General features: G+C 33.9%; 1 protein-coding gene across 4 annotated transcripts in view; it reads right to left on the bottom strand.

Annotated features, from left to right (window-relative positions):
- Positions 1–2768: 2768 nt before the first annotated feature.
- LOC125860732 (uncharacterized) overlaps positions 2769–19697 on the bottom strand; it is a 29779-nt gene continuing 12850 nt past the window's right edge. The window contains exons 11-19 of one of the 4 annotated variants that reach the window (XM_049540749.1): positions 19281–19497; positions 18916–19119; positions 18045–18161; positions 16830–17072; positions 15612–15816; positions 8169–8374; positions 4800–4951; positions 3622–3886; positions 2769–3312 (exon numbers count right to left, since the gene is read on the bottom strand). In XM_049540749.1, the coding sequence (XP_049396706.1) occupies positions 3043–3312; positions 3622–3886; positions 4800–4951; positions 8169–8374; positions 15612–15816; positions 16830–17072; positions 18045–18161; positions 18916–19119; positions 19281–19497 (1879 nt within the window). In that variant the 3' untranslated portion in view covers positions 2769–3042. Of the gene's footprint in view, positions 3313–3621; positions 3887–4799; positions 4952–8168; positions 8375–15611; positions 15817–16829; positions 17073–18044; positions 18162–18915; positions 19120–19280; positions 19498–19697 lie in introns of those variants that run through there. The other 3 variants (XR_007445869.1, XR_007445870.1, XM_049540750.1) reach the window with 3 other exon arrangements.

The following is a 19697-nucleotide window of genomic DNA, read 5'->3' as shown; positions in this document are numbered from 1 at the left end:
TGATAGGAAAAATTGAATTAATGTTTTTCTTGATTTAATAAGATGGATAACTAATATGAAATAAATTAACTATTTTTAGTAAAATATCAACTAATATGAGATGAATGAGTAATCAATACTCCCTTTATTCTTAATCCAAGTAAAGAAGAACCACACGCAACTCACTTCCCAATGTACGTTGAATTGTGTTTCAAAGATTTCTCCTCAAATTTACTCACACTATAAGCAAATGCCAAATTCTTGTAAGAGACCTAATATAATATTGGTTACTTAAAAAAAATAATTGAGTTATTGGTTCAATATTGGTTTTTTAATATTGGGTTAACCGATAATCCATTAAAAATATAATAATTTACTATTTTAATTTTTAGTCATACATAAGTATCAAATAAAAAATATTAATATAGTCACTATATTAAACTATAACTATAAAGATCCTACGTAATTAACATTATTTAATTAACTCTGCTCACTGCAATTATTCTTTTGTTCTCTGCATTTATTCTTTAGATTTTAGTATTACTTTAGTCTGTTAGGCAACGCCTAGGGTTGTGAATTATGAGTATTTGTTATACTTTTACTACACTAAGCAAAATTTTTGCACTCAATGAGTAATTAGATTTCTCTCTTTTTAATTTTGCGTTAAATTGTTGGACAAGTCATATATTTGTTTTGAAATCATTTTCTTATTGGTTAAATCGAAAATCGAACCGCAAAAGACTAAAACCGATAAACCGAAAATCGATAACAAATATCTTATTGATTTGATTATCGATTTAGCATATTTAAAAATCAAAAACCGATAAACCGAACTGATAATACTTAAAACCGAACCAAACTGATCGATACAATAGATACTCGAGTACATATATGTTGATTCAAGTAAATGAGTAATAATGTATACGCCAAATTACAAGTAATAATGTGCAACCCTAATGCGATTTAAAGAATTTAATTGCATATATTCGCTAGCCAATTGTAATGTGATATTGGATCTCTTATGAATTTGAATTTCAAGTCCAAAATTGATAATTAAAAAAAAATGGGAGTACTGAGAGAAAATGGCCAAATGAATCCCTAATTTATTATTGAATTTTCAACTACACACTTATACTTTACGAGTGTCCTATTACCCCTCTGAGCTATTTAAAAGTGGAATTATTTCCTCCCTGAACTATCATTACCAGACATGTGTCTTGTGGTGAAATACACGCACTTGACATGTGTATTTCACCATTTAATAATTATTTTTTAAAAAAAGCTCTCCTCCTTCCTCTTCCTTTCTTCCCCAATCATTTTTTCAGCTCTAACTATTCTAAACACCATTTTTTACCTCAATAAATTTCTATATCTCTAACAATTTATAAAAACGAAAATTCAAGTCACCTTTTCTCTTCCCCATTCTTTATTCTTTCTCCCACTAAAATTTTCATGATTAATTTATAATTTGAGTTTATGATTTTGATTCTTCATGGGTTTTAGGAGAACATCTATGATCTTTCTTTAAAAATGTAGAAGAAATTGTTTTGTTTTAATTTCTTTTAATAAGTTTGAGGATATTTTTTAAATATACAATTAATTCACTTTGATTTTGTTACTCTTGAGTCCATGACTTTAAAAATAATAATTAATGGGTATGTTTATTTAAAAAAATAAATTTAATTTGTTAGATATGTTCTATATAAGTCTATTGACAAATTATTTATTCATAAAATGCATTAGTTGTTGATAATTTTTATTCCAAACATCCATTGAGAAAGCTTCAACAATTATAATGGTGAGAAATGTATAGTTGTATAGATAAATAAGAAGAAAGAAAGAGAAAGAAAAAAGAAACTTAGAAAAAAAACAGAAATTTAAAAAAAATAGGCAACTCACTCTCTCAAAGAGAGTGACATACACTCTCTATGCCAACTCAGCACATAAGGGGTTATTTATTCCATTTTAAAGTAGTTCAGGGGGTAATAGGACTCCCGCGAAGAATAGGTGTGTAGTTGAAAATTCGATAATAGATTGGGTGGTCATTTAGCCATTTTCTTGAGTACTGATAAGCGGGACAAAATGTTTTTTTATTTATTTATTGGGTCCATGTAATTTATATGGTATAAAAAATAATTTATTTTTCTATGCCAAATTTATTTTAGTGATAAATGATGATTTTTCTAGATAAATATCTTAAGTTAAGTGATTTTATTGATATAAAACAAAATTTAATGACTTAGCTAGATAATTTCTCATAGTTTAATGACCTTTTACGATATTAACTCGAGATTATAGATTTTTTTTTTTGTTGAAAAAATAGTTTTAAAGAAAAAGAATTTGACAAAAACCAAGTTAATTTAGTAATAAAGATATCGCAGCCTCCAGAGTGATTTTACCCTTTTGATTTTTTTTTTATATACCGTTTATGTTTTTTGAAGGAAAAAAGTTGCCCTTTTGACTCCGAACTCTAATTTATGATCAAAGGAGTTTAACACACAAAAAAAGAAGAAAAGGAAATAGAAGATAAAATGGAGAGGCCTGGGCATGAAAATGACAAAGTCTATCTATACAATGGTGGATCCATTATGAGAGGAAAATATGTACAACCGTTATACCTTGTGTGCTAAGCACTAATGTACAAAAGAATCAGCTATCTACAAAACATAGAGGCGTGCATACATGATTTAAACTAGATCTTTTAAGTTTTAACACTAAATTCATTCTACTTTTGAACTTATGGATACATGTATAACATTTATTGAATTCTTAGAGGATATTCACACACATTTATGAATTCACATACAGGTATATATATATATGCTCCATGTCAAAAAAACTGGATTCGGATGAATGCCCCTGTGAGAAGATAACTATGACCAAAATAAGCTGCTAATGGAAATTTACTAGCAGCAACAATCTCCTATCCAGGACATTCCACTGCTTATGGATAGCATGATAAATGGATGAATCCTTCATTCAGGTCTTGACATATCGAAATAAAAAAAGAATGGAGTAGGATCATGATCCTAGTTGTTCCTTCAACAGCAGAATTTTGTTTATTCAACAATTCTCCTGTGGCTCTTGACCAGATGTTTGTTCCCTAAGCCTCCTCTCAGCAGCTATAGCAGCAGCAACAGAAGGTGGAAAATGCGTCAAGCTCTCAGTTGCCTCTTCATTGGTGGAAGGTGTCGGTGCCACCCTGAATAAGGATTCAACATCTCTTAGCGTCAAAATGGGCTGATCTTGATTCTTTCTGTTGCCACTAACAAATGAATCAGTATTCCTGCTCTTGTTCAGCTTGTATATGCTCTCCTCAACTGTGTCTTTCACCTATTATAAAAAAGACAACAAAAAGAAAGAGATCTTGATGAATCACTCCCAGTGAAGGATGTACTATATGTAGCAACAATTGAAAAATAAGACTGGAAAGTAGGTCTTCACCCACAGTCACTTCAGACATACATAAAACGACACATTTTATGTTGCTAATAATAGGAGACAGCTCAACCGATAGTTATAAAACAATACTACAATTTTTGGTTCATTGTACCAGAAAGTTTAGATATAACAGAGTTACCATACAGAGTTAGGTTTCGACTCCCAATTCAATTATAATGAAGTTTCGATAGAGATACATACTATAAAACGGTGAACAAGAGTCTTATGTGCTTGTCCAATTCGATGCACCCTGCCAATGGCTTGTGCCTCTGCTGCAGGATTCAGCAATGGTTCAACAAGTATAACATGCTGGGCTTCCAGAAGATTGAGGCCATTTGCTCCATGTTGGATCAGGAGCAGCAACACTTGAATGGATCTAGTTTCTGGTTGACCCACATGTCTTTTGCCATTTTCTTCGACATTGTTGTTGTGGCCTCTGAATTGGCTGATGGCAACATGTGATTTCCTGTGAACGCAGTACTTAAGTTTAAAACTTGAAACTAATGTGTCATAGCACATTCTTAAGACATGCAACATGAAATATTTGGCCATAAAATCAAGAGCTACTTCCTTCACGGATTTTAGGAATGAACTATGAATGCAGTGACTTCATTCCAACTATTAGCTTCAGTACGAGCCCAACACTGCTAAAATTCACAGTAGCATCATAATTAAGATATAACTAGTGAGCTGAATCAAACTATGCCATTGACAAGCAATAGTGTAAAATGTAAATAATGGAGCTCACTAACATATGGGAGGATGAAGAAGCAGAAAAGCAAGAGTGGATTAATGCTTAGTTCTGGACCTTCAACATCATCAATGTTGGGAAGACAGTTTATGAAGTTTAGCTGATTTATTACATTAAGTTTGTGGCAAACCATACTAGAGAAACGTGATTTGGATTGTACAAATTGGATACTTTTGATATATAATTCGCTCGAAACAATTCACGTTTGCGGTATGTCGAATTGAAAAAAAAAGAAGAGAAGAAGAAGCAGAAGAAGATGATGATGAAGAAGACGAAGAAGAACGATGAAGAAGAAGAAGATGAAAAAGCAAGAGGAAGGAAGAAGGAGAAGAAGAAGAAAAAGCAAGAGGAAAGAAGAAGGAAGAAAGAAGAAGGAAGAAGGAAGAGAAGCCATTAATGGCTAAAGTGAAAGGAAGAAGAGAAAGCTATGGCCGAATGGCTAATTCGGCCATTTTTCTTGTAAATAAATTAGCCGAGTGGCTCTTTTCTATAATTAACTCCTTTCTTTAAACAGAGACTTCAGATAAGGCAGGAAAATATGAATTTAGTCTCATGGTTGCTAAAATCGTGAAAAATAAGTGTTCCCTTCTGTTCCTAGAAAACAGCTATTTTTGAACTTTGAAATTACCTTCCTCCTTTCATCCGCACAAAAGTTATGTTGTTAGCCGCAAACGCATGCTCTAATACATCCAGCACATCATTCCAACTGCTAAAGACAAGAACCTTAGCTACTGGATTTGTGGAAGTGATCCATAAAATTCTTCTGGTGACAGCTTCAATCTAGAATACAATGTTCATCAAAATACAACGTTCATCAATAAATTGAAAATGCATTACAACTTTTGTTGTTACATACACAAATTCCTACTGTCCTAAAATGAATGATACAGTTCCATATTCAGTTCAAGTTATCAGGTTGCAGTTTAGTTAAGGAATTATGTATTAAAAGTAAAACCAATCAAAACTGCAACAATATGTAATGATTCAACGACATATTTTAGTCCTAACAAGTTAGCGGACTCCCTATCTAGAAAGTACTTCCTCTTGTTGCAAGGTGCTTCTACAACTTAAATGGAAGAACTTCTCCAACATTCTGATCAGATATAGATTATATTTTCCATATTATTTGATTGGAAAGTTGACTCTGTCTAGCAAGTACTTCCTTTTGCTGCGAGGTGATTGATACAACTTAAATGGAAGAACTTCTACTCCAATTGTATTATTTGATTTGAAATTTTCCCACCTAACTTCCGTTCTTCAGTCTTCCCATTTCAAATCATTATCTTAATCATTTATTTATCAAATTCAATAAAATAATTTATTTGAATATTCGACTATTAATATCCGCAATATTCAGACCAAGGCCATACCTATTTACCCTTCTATGGATGAGCTAAACAACAGTGTTCAGGATGAGATACCATGGCACATGCTCTTTGCAGACGATATTGAGTTAATTGATGAAGTTAGTGAGAATGTCAATCAAAAGTTGGAACCATGGAGAAGCACTTACAGAGTAATGAATTTAGGATAAGTAGGAGTGAGACAGAATACATGCACTGCAACTTTTGAGATAGGAGTGAAGTTGAGGTGAGATCAGACGGATATGAGGTACTTAAATGTAAATAGTTTAGATATCTGGTTTTAGTGTCCCAGGAAAATGGAATGATAAATGAAGATGCTATGAATAGGATTAAAGTAAGATGGTGGAAATGGAAGCGTGCCACAAGAGTGTTATGTGATAGGAAGATACCAATGAGAGGCAAGTTCTATAGAACGTCTTTAAGGCCAACAATGTTGTGTGGGAGTGAATGTTGGACCTCTACAGCCCAACATATTCGCAAAATAAGTGCCTCAAAGATGCGAATGTTAAGATGAATGTGCAGTCATACAAAATTTTAAAAAGATAAAAACTATCACATATCTCAGAAGGTACAAGTAGCGGATTTAGAGGATAGAACGACAGAATCTCGTTTAACTCATGATGATTGACAGTGCTAAAAATGGAAAGGAAGACCTAAAATCATGTGGGAAAATGTTATCATAAAAGATCTGGAATATATCAGAACCTAGGAAAATCTAGATAATCAATGGAAGTTGAAAATCCATATAAATGATACCAACTAAAATACTGGTGCTTACTAGAACAACCTTAATATATTTAGAGAAATAAGCACTAGAGAGCCCCTAGTGGTAGATAATCCTTAGTACGTTTTGACATATTATGAACCTACTACACATTTATGTTATTGAAGATCTATACAACCGACCTCAATTAGCTTGGTATTGCGGCATAGTTGTAAATGTTGTTTTATTCAGACTACGAACCTATTTAGCCAAGCTGCCAAAAACTGCTTATTTTGAGAAGCACTTTTGTCAAAATAATTTTTGAGAAGTACTTTTGGAGGAAATTTGTGTTTGGCCAATTCATTTGAGAAGTACTCTCTCCGTTCCTTTTTAGTTGTCACATTGCGCTTTTCAAGAGTTAATTTGACTAACTTTCAAAGCTAAATTAGATTACATTAGTACAATTTTAAAATAAAAAATTAGATATTCAAAAACTATACATAAATACTATAAATTGCAACTTTTTTTAATATAAATATGATGAATAAATACATCTTAAAATGTTAGTCAAAGTTCATATCATTTGACTCTTAAAAAGGAAACTGTGACAAGTAAAAAGGAATAGTGGGAGTACTTTTTTCAATATTTTGATTAGGGGTGTCAAATGGGCGAGTTGAGTTGAAATTGGAGATATTAAAATGGGTTGAAATAGAAATTGGGTTGGTCTTGACCCGCCCAAGTTTAGTTTGGGCTTAAATGAGTTGGGTTTAAATGGGCTAAAAAATGGGTTGGGTCTTGACGTGCCCAATTTGACCCGATTAATCTCTATAATTTTAACATAGTGATATTTAACTTTTATAATCACAATGCGAATTTCAACTCAAGATTTTTTTAAAAAAAAGTAACAAATTGATAGATAAATCCTAAAAGATGTTTAATAGATAATAATTCATACCTTTAATATAGAAACATATCTTAATAAAGAGTTTTAAAACGGGTTGAAATTAGAGATTGAACTGGGCTCAATTGAGGATTCTCTTAAAATGGGTTAGGCTTGAATGAGTTGAGATTAAACCCAATTCAAATTATCTTGAGCCCAACCCTTAAAATTTTGGGCGGGTTACTTATGTTTGGGTTCATTTTTGACACCCCTAATTTTGATAAACAATTTTCTGGGTCGAAATTTGATGAGTTGATTGTGCTGGCCAATCATTTTAAAAGTGTTTTGGCATGTTAAGTTATGAGAAAAACAACATTAAAGCACGTTTATTTAACAGAGAAATTATATAAAATATTTAGGATGAAAAACATTAAAGTTAAGAGCAAATTATTAACTTGTATTTTGTTTATAATTATGACATTGCTATTTCAAAGAGAAAAATGGAGAGATAGAGGAAAGAGACTGTAGCAAAAAGGGAGAAAGAAACCTGTATTTAAAGTTGACGGGTTATTACAAAGAAGAAGAGGAGAAGAAGAGAGAGATGGAGAACACGGGGAAAGACACGACAAAAATAAAAAAGAAATAGGAAAAAAGAGTCTGTATTTAATTGAAAGAAAGATGTATTAAATTAATGAAGGGAAGTTTGACAAATGTAAAAAAGGATATTTTTGTCATGAAACATTAAATTTCTGCTTCTGTTTCATGGAAAAGGCAGAAATTTGTAGTTTCTTCTCAACAACATAAATGCTACTTCTCCCGCAGCTCAAAAGTACTTATTTCATTTGGTCAAAAACCTCAAAAATAAGTGTGTTTCTGATATAAAAGAGTTGCTTTTAGCCTCCAAGAAGCTTGGCCAAACAGGCTATAAGTTAGCTATTATGGGAGGAAAGAGGTAGATTGAATAATATTGGGACACATGAAGTTGCTGGGAAAGTACAATTCAGTGATAAATGATAGAATTTGCGTTTTGAGTAAAAAAGTAAGGAGCACCTTGGTACTATATGAACCTTGGACATTTGTTGAAGCTTCAGAATTCTCAGAGACTACAGAAGAAGATGGACATGACATATTCCGTCTGTCAACAGCATAAGCAATATTTCTGCAGTCAGTATGTTGTCTACAAGTTGGGCACATTAACCAGCTAACCTGAGGCTTCCCATGAAGGGCTAATCTCTTCTCAGTCATTGCAAACAAACCTGCAATGGCAACCATCAAAGTTAGAGCATAGTATCCACCTTTAGCACTCCTCACATAACAGAAAAATGTTTATAGCATTTATTCAAGTTAAAGCTACATGAATATGCAGGTTCTGTAACTTTCTACAACCCCACAAAAAAAATAGTTTATCCAAGCTGTGTTAACTCAAATGTTGTTTATGCAGAAAGGAAGATTATCCTCTATTCTCTTCTGGCAATGTCCGAAACCCCTCAATTTTAGGGGCATTCAAAACAATAAAAAAGAAAAGCACACAAGGATAATAGATATTAGGAACAAAATTCTTGGCACAAATGTGAAATACAGAAAGTGCAGATAAGAAGGGCATATCAACTATCAAATTAGATAGCTGGATTAGATATAGCAACATGTGTAAACAGACGTATACTTGCGAAAGTGTCCCACATCTAAATGGCCAGGATCTCTAGTTCTATTCTGGAATCAAAAATAAATTGTAACTAAATACTCCCTCCATCCTACAAAATGTGACACCATTTAACTTGGCACAAAGTTTAAGAATAAAAGGAAGACATTTGAAACTTGTGATCTAAAAAAACATTAGATATTCGTGTAGCTATAAAACATTTCATTAAGGGTAAAAAGAAAATTTTAAAACTAAGTCGTTTTAAATTATAGAAAGGTGACATTCTTTTAGGGACATGATGGGCATTGAATTAAGCTAATTCCAGACAGTGTTGGATGTGAATTTTGCTATTATTCTTCTAATTTTATAATGAAGGTGTTGCTTATTCAAGTGTTGAATGTGATTAGTGGAAAAAAGACCCAACAGGAGTGCTGATGGAATGAAAAGAACATAAAAATGTGCGAAGTTGCAAGACTGCGCAGCCGAGAAGAAATGGGATGAGGCCACTGGACCTCTGCCCGCTGGCTGTGCACTCAAGTACCCAGCTGCACGACCATGCAGTGTGGGGGCGAGAAAAATCAGCAAAAAGGGGCAATTTTGGGAGTTTGAAGGAGACTCTACACTATATGAGTTTGGAACTTGTCACAACGCTATGGTATCGAGAAAAAGGTGAGGATACGAAGGAGAAAAAGGGGTACACTACTAATAAAATCATATATGATATGCTATTAAATAGTTTAGGAATTAGATCAAATAAAATCATCCCTTGATTCTCAAATCTCCTAGAATCAAGGGATCTGATTGCTAGTTTGTTTATTTTTCTGTAGTATAATTTTGTACCCTCTATGTATATGAATAGAGCCTAGAGGTCATATTATTGTTTTAATTTATTAATACATTGATGGGTGTTGAAAAGAAGGAGAGAATCGGAAATTGAAAATAAATAAATTGAAAGGTTAAAATTTGAAATTCTCTTGTTATCAGTGATCTTTTCAATTTGAAAAATAATAATGGGTCATGAGATAATCATTGGATGGAAATTAAGTGAGGGATAGGGATTAGCCAATTAGTGGACGTATAGGTTAGCTGCTAGATGCATATTTTTATTTTCGCTCTTTCTGTAGTTGAAATTTAAAATATGGTACCACATTATTATTAAAGCACTGATACCATTTTGCCACGACTCAAAATTGAACGTGATGACACTTGTCTTATCCCACCAAGACAAGTCAACCTAAAATTCAACTAAAATCTTCCTTATAAATAATGTTTTAACCCAGGAATCTGTAGTAACAAACTATTTGGTTTCTCAAATGTGAATGGACATCGAATCTCATTCTATGAAACATGTGACAAAACTGATAACTCCTTAAGTAGTTAGTATTCACACTTGACAATTGACGTATTCGTTTCCAGATACCACATCGTGAAAGTCCGTTAGATCCACCACTGGAACACATCATATCTATCGAGAAGATCGTATCCAAACAACCCACACATTTCTACACACTGAATAACTGCAAAACATTATCAAATCCATTCCGTCTCTAGCCTAATCGATATGCATTCTTTCTAAGATCACGTCGATGGCAGAAGTAACACGCTCCATAACTCCAACCAAGTAAGCATCGATATCATTGTAGTAGTCGTATCATGACCCTCTTTGATATACACTCAATCTATGAAATTGTAGTAGAGATTCTGATCTCAATTGGCGCACAACATTCNGCATTCTTTCTAAGATCACATCGATGGCAGAAGTAACACGCTCCATAACTCCAACCAAGTAAGCATCGATATCGTTGTAGTAGTCGTATCATGACCCTCTTTGATATACACTCAATCTATGAAATTGTAGTAGAGATTCTGATCTCAATTGGCGCACAACATTCTCATCATTCGCTAAGCAACCCATATATGTTGTGACAACTTTACTAACTGTAGTTTCCAAAGTTACAGTGTTCATAATCTAGCCATCATTTTAATCATTCTACTTCTAATTGTCGAACCACTCAAGATATTGCCTATACCACACAAGTACTATTCCCTCTGCTAGGGTAACTAACCAAAAAAAAAGATAACACGCTCATGAAGTCCCTCAAACACTTGTTCAACCTCATCATTCAAATATCCTCAAAATGCATCATCGAGCTATCACCTTACTCAATCCCTTCAAATTGCTGAACATTCTGAATCTGACCATGCATCCTTTTCATAAGTCTATCACTTCCACCTTAGTATATGGTCTAACATCCAAGCCATCAAGACACACCAATGGCTTACTTAAGGAACCACGCACGACTCATCACTATAAGTGAGAGAGAATGGAATGAAGCGATACGAATCAGAACAAACAAAAGATGTACGATAGAGATTCAAGAAGTGGAGATTTTTTCTAAAAGTCACAATAGCCTCTGATGATAAGCAACAAACGTCTCCGCGCTGATCCTCAAGACTTGTACACACGTGAGACCTATGAACCTGACTTTGATACTATTTTGTCACGACCCAAAAATAGACGTGATGATACTCAATAAATGCGGAAGTAAGATAAGAAAAGAGACTAACACCATCTAATACTGTGGAAATCATAATCAACTCAAAATAAAACCCCAAAACCTGATTGTTACGTGTACAAGCCTTTAAAGTATTACAATTTATTCAAAAGAAAAATACAAGTCTCAAATGACAATGTTTCTAGAATAGAACAAGATCATAAATAAGGAGCAAAAGGGTCCGCTGAGATGACAAACAACTACCTCACAAATCTCCACAAAAAGCCTCAGACAAGGAGAGAAGAGAGAGTATCACAAAGATCCGGGCTCGTAACCTACACAATTGTAGAAGCAATGGGTGAGTACCAAACCACACGGTACTCAACAAGCAAACTCCTAAACACAAAGTAAGAGTATAGAATACAGGTCTCCTACCCCTCCACAACTACAACCTGCATAAAACCAGCAGTTCACAAATTACATAACACATAGCTCAATAACAACACTCCAACAATTACAAATCAACAACACACGAGATCAAGTTCCTCAATCACAAGTTCTACAGAAAGGCGCTCACAAGTTATAAAGATATGCAATGTAGTGAAATGTAATGCCAAGTATTGTGATGCATATTTGACCTAGTGATACACACCCGCTGTCTCTCAGTCCGGGACCCATGAGGGACATATCTGTCCATGCATCCGTCGCGGCGTAAGACATGTCTCTCAATAATAGAATTCGTCGTGCGCACAACACGTCCCTCGATAATAGAATTCGTCGTGACGTACGACACGTCCCTCGAATTATACTATTTGTTGCGGCGCACAACACGTCCCTCAAAATGGTACATCCTTTTTAATTTCTTCCTTAATTCACATAACACTTATCACAATCATGTCTCAAAACCAATGCAAATGACATGTTCACACAATTGATGACGAGATGATCATTTCCATAACAATTCACAACAACACAACCGTGATACAACATCAACAATGAATCAATAAGTCTTTCAAACCATTCACAACACATCACACACCAGTAACTAAACACATTGCCTTTATTACCCTCTTTTCATCATTAGAATTATTCAATATGAACCAATCAACCCGTCACAAAGTCTCATTACTCCTCAACACATACCACAAGGAAATACACGATTCTATACACTTAACAAGGGTCGAGAAATCCACTTGCCTCAAATAATAACTCCAAAATTTGAGTCTTCTCCTTTTGTTGGGCTTCCAAATCAATGCAATATATTCAAATAAATAATCACAATAAGATTTTGAAACTAACAACCATATTACTATATGTCTAGCGTAGACCCAAAAAATCACCCAACTCTCTAATCAAGTTCCTAATCTTGATGCCAATTAACAAGTCAACTCTTATATTTTCTAAATTTCATGCCTAGGATTAAGTTCCAATTTCTCCAATATCAATAATGTATTGATATTCATATAATACAATACACCTAATATTTAATTACATGTACCAATATTATTAAAACTTGAATTTTTATACGATGATCAGAAGATAAAGAAACAAGAATTCAAATTCATGGTTATCGTATAAAAATTCAAGTTTTAATAATATTGGTATATGTAATTAAATATTAGGTGTATTGTATTATATGAATATCATTAAATTATTGATATTGGAGAAATTGGAACTTAATTCTAGGCTTGAAATTTAGAAAATATAAGAGTTGACATATTAATTGGCATCAAGATTAGGAACTTGATTATATAGTTGAGTGATTTTTTGGGTCTACGCTAGACATATAGTAATATGGGTATTGTTAGTTTCAAAATCTTATTGTAATTATTTATTTGAATAGATTACATTGATTTGGAAGCCCAACAAAAGGAGAAGGCTCAAGTTTTGGAGTGATTATTCGATTATTAGAGGCAAGTGGATTTCTCGACCCTTGTTAAGTATATAGAATCGTATATTTCCTTGTGGTATGTGTTGAGGAGTAATCAGACTTTGTATGGATTGACTTGTCCATATTGAATAATTCTAAGGATGAAAAGGGGAAGAGGGTAAATAAAGGCAATATGATTATTTACTAGTGTGTGATGTGTTGAGAATGATTTGAAAGACTTATTGATTCATTGTTGATGTTGTATCACGATTGTGTTGTTGTGAATTGTGCATTGTTCATTGTTATGGAAATGGTCATTTCCTCATTAATTGTGTGAACATGTCATTTGCATTGGTTCTGAGACATGGTTGTGACAAGTGTTATGTGAATTGAGAAAAAATAAGAATTAAAAAGGATGTACCATTTCAAGGGATGTGTCGGTGCCACGACGAATATTATGATTCGAGGACGTGTCGTACGCTACAACGAATTCTATTATCGAGGGACGTGTCGCATGCCGCGACAGATGCATGGATAGATATGTCCCCCATGGGTTTCAAACCGAGAGACAGCGGGTGTATATCACTAGGTCAGACATGCATCACAATACTTGGTATTGCATTTCACTACATTGCATATCTTTATCATTTGTGAACTTGTGAGTGCCTTTCTATGGAACTTGTGATTGAGGAACTTGATCTCGTGTGTTGCTGATCTGTAATTGTTGGAGTGTTGTTATTGAGCTATGTGTTATGTAAATTGTGAATTGCTAGGTTGAGCTGGTTTTATGCAGGTTGTAGTTATGGAGGTTCGGTTGGAGGGGTAGGAGTACCCATATTCTATACTCTTACTTTGTGTTTAGGAGTTTGCTTGATGAGTACCGTGTGGTTTGGTACTCACCCATTGCTTCTACAATTGTGTAGGTTACGAGCCCGGATCTTTGTGATACTCTCTCTTCTCTCCTTGTCTGAGGCTTTTTGTGGAGATTTGTGAGGTAGTTGTTTGTCATCTCAGCGGATCCTCTTGCTCCTTATTTATGATCTTGTTCTATTCTAGAAAAAAGGTCATTTGAGACTTGTATTTTTCTTTCGAATCAATTGTAATACTTTAGAGGCTTGTACACGTGACAACCAGGTTTTGGAGTTTTATTTTGAGTTGATTATGATTTCCACAATATTCGATGGTGTTAGTCTCTTTTCTTGTTTTACTTCTACATTTATTGTATTAGTTAGATTTTAGGCTGACTTGTCTTAGTGGGATAAGATGAGTGCCATCACGTCCATTTTTGGGTCGTGACAATGGATGAATAAGATTGTACAACATTGGTACCAAAACTTATACGACCTTTCGTGAGTACTGTATACCAATAGGGATAACCAAAGAACTCAAAATTGCGAGTTGAACTGCAGAACCCAAAAAGTTGCATACTTTGTTTGCCTTTTGCAAACTAGGGAGGCTAGCTCCTCATAGGTGTACTAGTTTGATAATTCCCCTAGGTTGACTAATTTTCCAACTTGACCAATACGGATTCCAATAAACTCAGAAGAGACTTGGGGGGTGGAGACACTCTTACCTACAATCTCTTGAATCGACACAACCTTAGCTAAGAAGGAAGCCCAATTGAAGAAAAAAACTATACTGACGACACTAACTAGTAGGGATTAAAGTTCATCCATGTTGGTATGCCCACATCGATCAGGGTGTTTTTTCAGAAATGTTTTTAGTATGTTCATAGAGTTGTATGCCATTGTAGGGATAAGAATGAGCTGTAGAAGATATTTAGTCAGAGAACCTCTAAAATGCCTCAAACAATAAATTTGAGTATGTAATGGGTCTAACAGAATGGAATAGACATAGAGGATTCATATAGTTGATCTAAACTAGCTTGATATTGAAGCGTACTAATTGTTATGTATATTAACATTGTAGCAATAAAGAACTGCTATAATACTTTCAAAGTGAAAATAACTGCTCTAAGCTAATATCAACCCAGGATATGCATGTATCTCACCCCAGTATATTAAGAAACATGTCTATTTTACAAATTCTACTCTTTTGCTTAGTAGGGTAATCTTCTTAATCAAACTTTCATTCACTAAGGTGGAGGAATAGCACTTATCAATAAAGAAGGAGAAGGAAGAAAAAGAAAGTAGTCATGTACATGCACTAAGCTTAGTAAAATAAAAATGATCTTATATTAGAATAACTGAAAATTCCATTTTCATGGTGTACACTATTTAGTCATGTCCTTGGAATATATGTACATTTTAGCAAGGAGAAAGTTCAGTTTCTAGAATCCTTAGGTAAAATGCATGCAGTTACAATATACAGATTGCCAGCAACAGCGTTTTTAGAACCAAGAGGTTCAGTAACAAAATGCAGTTATGCTTGGTAACATAAATAGTATATAACTTGGTAATACAAATAGTACATTTGGAATTACAGTGACTTGAAGCAGAAATAGGGATACAAGGTCATGAGAAACTTACAATTACAACAAATGACATGCCCACATTGGAACACCATCTTTTGATTATTGAGCTTCTCTTGACAAACAGGGCATGTATCTTCCTCAATAATAGCTTGGTATTCCTTTTTTTCTTCTGCATGAGCCGCTGCGACAATTGTGGCTTGAGTTACATTTGAATTTTCACTACTTGCAAGATGGTTAGTTTGTTTGGATTGTACCAAACCCTGTGAAAGATAATATCCACAGGAATGTGAACACACAAAATAAGTTTGAAACAAGCTAATGCAGATAATAAGCAGTTGCTTGTAAACTTTAAATATAAATGGGTGACGCCGCTTTATATGATTCCGGTGTCAAACAATTAGACATCCAAAGTCACCAATAAGTTGGTTTCTCTTTGTACTTCTAAGAAAAGACTAAGTAGTGATGGAAAATGGGTGTACCCGCCTCTAAAATTTAAAAAGCAAAAATAGGGGAGCAAAAGAAGAAATAAAAAAAGTTGTTCCTAAAGTCAAAGGAAATACATGCACAAACATAGACTCAAAGTGTTTTTCATCATTTCTTTTCTTGCATACATTTCAGGACCATTTAGGAACACAATACCATGGAAATATCAGGAGTATCAAACATATTTTCTAGAATTAGGAGAAATGAATCTAGACTTGGCACCTTACCGACAAATGACCCATAGTCTTAATAGTTTCGCAACTTCTGAAAACTATAGTTACGGTTCCTATTTTGAATAATTTCTTACTCCTTCCATTTCAATTTGTTTGTCCTACTTTCTTTTTTAGTACGTTTTAAAATGAATGTCTCTTTCCCTTTTTAGCAACTCTTTATTTCCAACTTTCCACATGGCATGTTTAAGACCACAAGATCAAAGGGCATTTTGGTAGATTTGACATATCTTTGATTTAAGACCACAAGATTCAAAAGTCTCCTTTACTTTCTTAAACTCTGTGTCAAGTCAAAATAGGACAAAGTCAAACAAATTGAAATGGAGGGAGTATTACTTTTTGGACTTATATTATTCCTATGGAAGTGGTTCAATATACAAATGAGATAGACAACAAACTGAATGGGATAAGTTCATAGACCATATTAGTTTAATTGCAAAATGTCGAGTTCTGGTAATGTCTATTACTGAAAGCATATATGATTCACATCCAGATGACTACTGAATTTCATAACAATCTTCATATAGAACACAAGAGAACTCTGAACCTTTTGTTGTTACCTTAAGGTAGCGAAGCTGCCCCTTTATTCTTGATAAAGAAGATAAAAATAAAAACTTTTCGCTAGACCATTCAGCATTGGCTGCATCTAGTTCTCCCGGATCTAAGGCATCAATGGATTTGTCATTCTCATCTTCTTTTAAGCGTAGTCGAGAAGTTGCCATCATAATCTCATCATGAGCACGTAGAACATGAGCTTGAGCTGTTGCCAGGAGCCTTGCTTGTGCATACTCCTTCCGCATCCCCTACAAAGAACTATAGAATGAACTACCTTACATAAAGATACACATTGTCAAGATGCTGTCGTGAAGGCTTTGTCTTGAACAGACATTAATAGATTATTATGCCCATAAATAGAAAAGTTCCCTTCTTTAGAGAATGGAAAAGATCTCAAAGGCAAACCAGATTAAGGCCTCATTGCTTGCACTTAATGAAGGTCTGAAACTTAATCATTCAGATGATACTCATTAAAGTGCATTTGTTTTTCTTAAAATTCTACCACTTATTGGGTCTTAAAACATCTGAATGGTCAGATTTGAGATGGAGTCTGAAACTCATTTCAGCACTCGTCGGTAGGTGATTAATGCATTAATTGCTCAGTTAAATCCAATATGACAAACTGATTTTATTATAATCATCCAAATATGTTGTGGGTCATAGCAGCCTTTCTACATAACTGATGTAGTATATTTTGTCTTATTTCAAGACATAAATCTATCTTTGTCTTTGCTTGTATTGTTATTAGAGGATAATAAATTAATTAATGTTGTGGCCATAAAAAATAAGTACAATCCAAATATTCAGTTAAAAAAACTCAAAAGTTTTTAAAATTTGTGGATTTAAAAATATTTGATTAATTTGATACATTGGATGATATATTATGGAATATTCATATTTTATTAGTTTAGTGGTCTTATTATGTTATATTAATATTTTCTCAAATATATTAAAGATGTAATATTTAATTACTATATTGTTTAAATTTTATGTTGTGAATTATATTTGAGTATATTAGTATTATTGTATTTTTTTTATATTTAATTATCTATTAATTCAATATATTCAAATGTTAAGAAAACAAGCCGTCTTCAGTGTTCAGATCTACAACATCTTAATCATTCAGATGTGCTTTCAGATTCAGACGCCTTAATCTTAATGAAAACAAATGAGGCCTTAAAAGGACAACTGTTCAGACAAAGGCTTTAATTCAAAGATACCTCAAGAAGCTGCAGCTGCTTTCTGGCAGCTGATACACCTTCAGCATCGAGCAGGCCCCTGGAGTTGCTCTTGATAAGGACCAACACTACTTCCAAATCAGATGGAGATTTGGACACCTATTAAATGCACAATCATTAAAAATTTTGTACATTAAAGCTAGAACTATGTAGGTCTTATCCTGACCGATGACAGGAATCAGAGAACCAAATATGGAGAAATAATACCTAACTTATTCTCAAATCTGAATTTCCATATTATTCCAGTCAAAAGAAACAGAAATTTTCAAATATATGTAATATCAGGGAACAGAATTTGCAAATGCAAATTCAGACTCTGTGGAAGATGAGATGCATTTTACTTGACGTCATAACATTAGCTATGTTTTCTTGCAGCTCAAAGAAGTATGTTGCCGAATCTCTCTTCATCAAATATATGAACTTGATAAATATGTTACTTTCTGACTGCAGGGTGGATGTGAGAGTTTCAGGTAAACTCATTCAAGGTAAAAAACGAAACCATTCAGGTTGAGCAACATTAACAGCAATCTCACCAGAGATGGTGAAAGAGGAATTAACAGCAGCAAAGTACCAGAGCTTTTTGCCTTCATTAGAGCACTTATAAGTTATAAGCATACTTCATAATTGGATATAACTGTAGCTTCTTTCAATCATTGGTTCAAGAAATCCTATACTACTATGAAGTATGAACACCAGAATTTGATAAAATTGAAAAGAACTTCAAACTTCTTCCAGTCTTTGGCAGTCTAAGAACTAGACTGACACAGTGAAAAGCACAAAGGCTGCTGCTCTTTAGCTGAAGTGAAAACAATCATATATTTTACGAACAAGCAGAGATACAATCATTACGCACCACAATGTTTTCTAAGTCCCTCTTCTTTCCAAAATCTTCATATTCGATGGTAGCTGAACCTGAATTCCTGTCTGTTCGGGCTAAAGTTGTATAAAAACGATTCAGTTGAGACTTCTTCTTCTGCAGATCTACAGCCTCCTCAGCAGATGTAATCACCTCCCCACTCTTCCCTTTGTTAAGACGAAAAAGTCTGGCTTCATAAACCTGGAGAAAGTACAACAACAGCACAACATCACTACACCACATTAACCCCAAGAGAGGTAATGGGAGGAAAATCTCAGAATATAGTACGCATCACAATATTTAGATACCTAATGGCATAACTTCAATAGTCAACAAAGAAAGAAGAAACTAGAAAATCAGACCTGGAACAAGTCATTTAGTTCACAGTGAACACATAATACCCCTTCAGAATCAGCATAGCATTTTGGACAGTATCTAACACGAGCAATATCCTCCTTCCTAGGATTGCCCATTGTCTGGTCAATTTCCAAAAGCTTAACAAGTAAAGATTCCCTCGAACTTTCCAGTGAATCTAAACCACTCTGAATATAGATCTTCAAAGCAGTAATGCTGTGGAAACTGTAGTGAAAACAATGTAAGAAAGTACACTATTAGCAAAATGATTGGGACAAATAGATTGCTAGTTCCACCTTCTGAGATAAAATTGGAAGGACACACTTATAAACAGGGAATACTGAAAGGAACAAAGGGAGGCTGATTTCTTTGTGATTTTTTTTAATAAAGAGGCAAGCTAATTATTTCTGTCAGATCCACTAACA

The sequence above is a fragment of the Solanum stenotomum genome, chromosome 3 (genome assembly GCF_019186545.1).
Source record: "Solanum stenotomum isolate F172 chromosome 3, ASM1918654v1, whole genome shotgun sequence".
Taxonomy (NCBI): Eukaryota; Viridiplantae; Streptophyta; class Magnoliopsida; order Solanales; family Solanaceae; genus Solanum; species Solanum stenotomum.
Note: the sequence above shows the minus strand (reverse complement) of the source record. Positions and strands in the feature narration are given on the sequence as shown.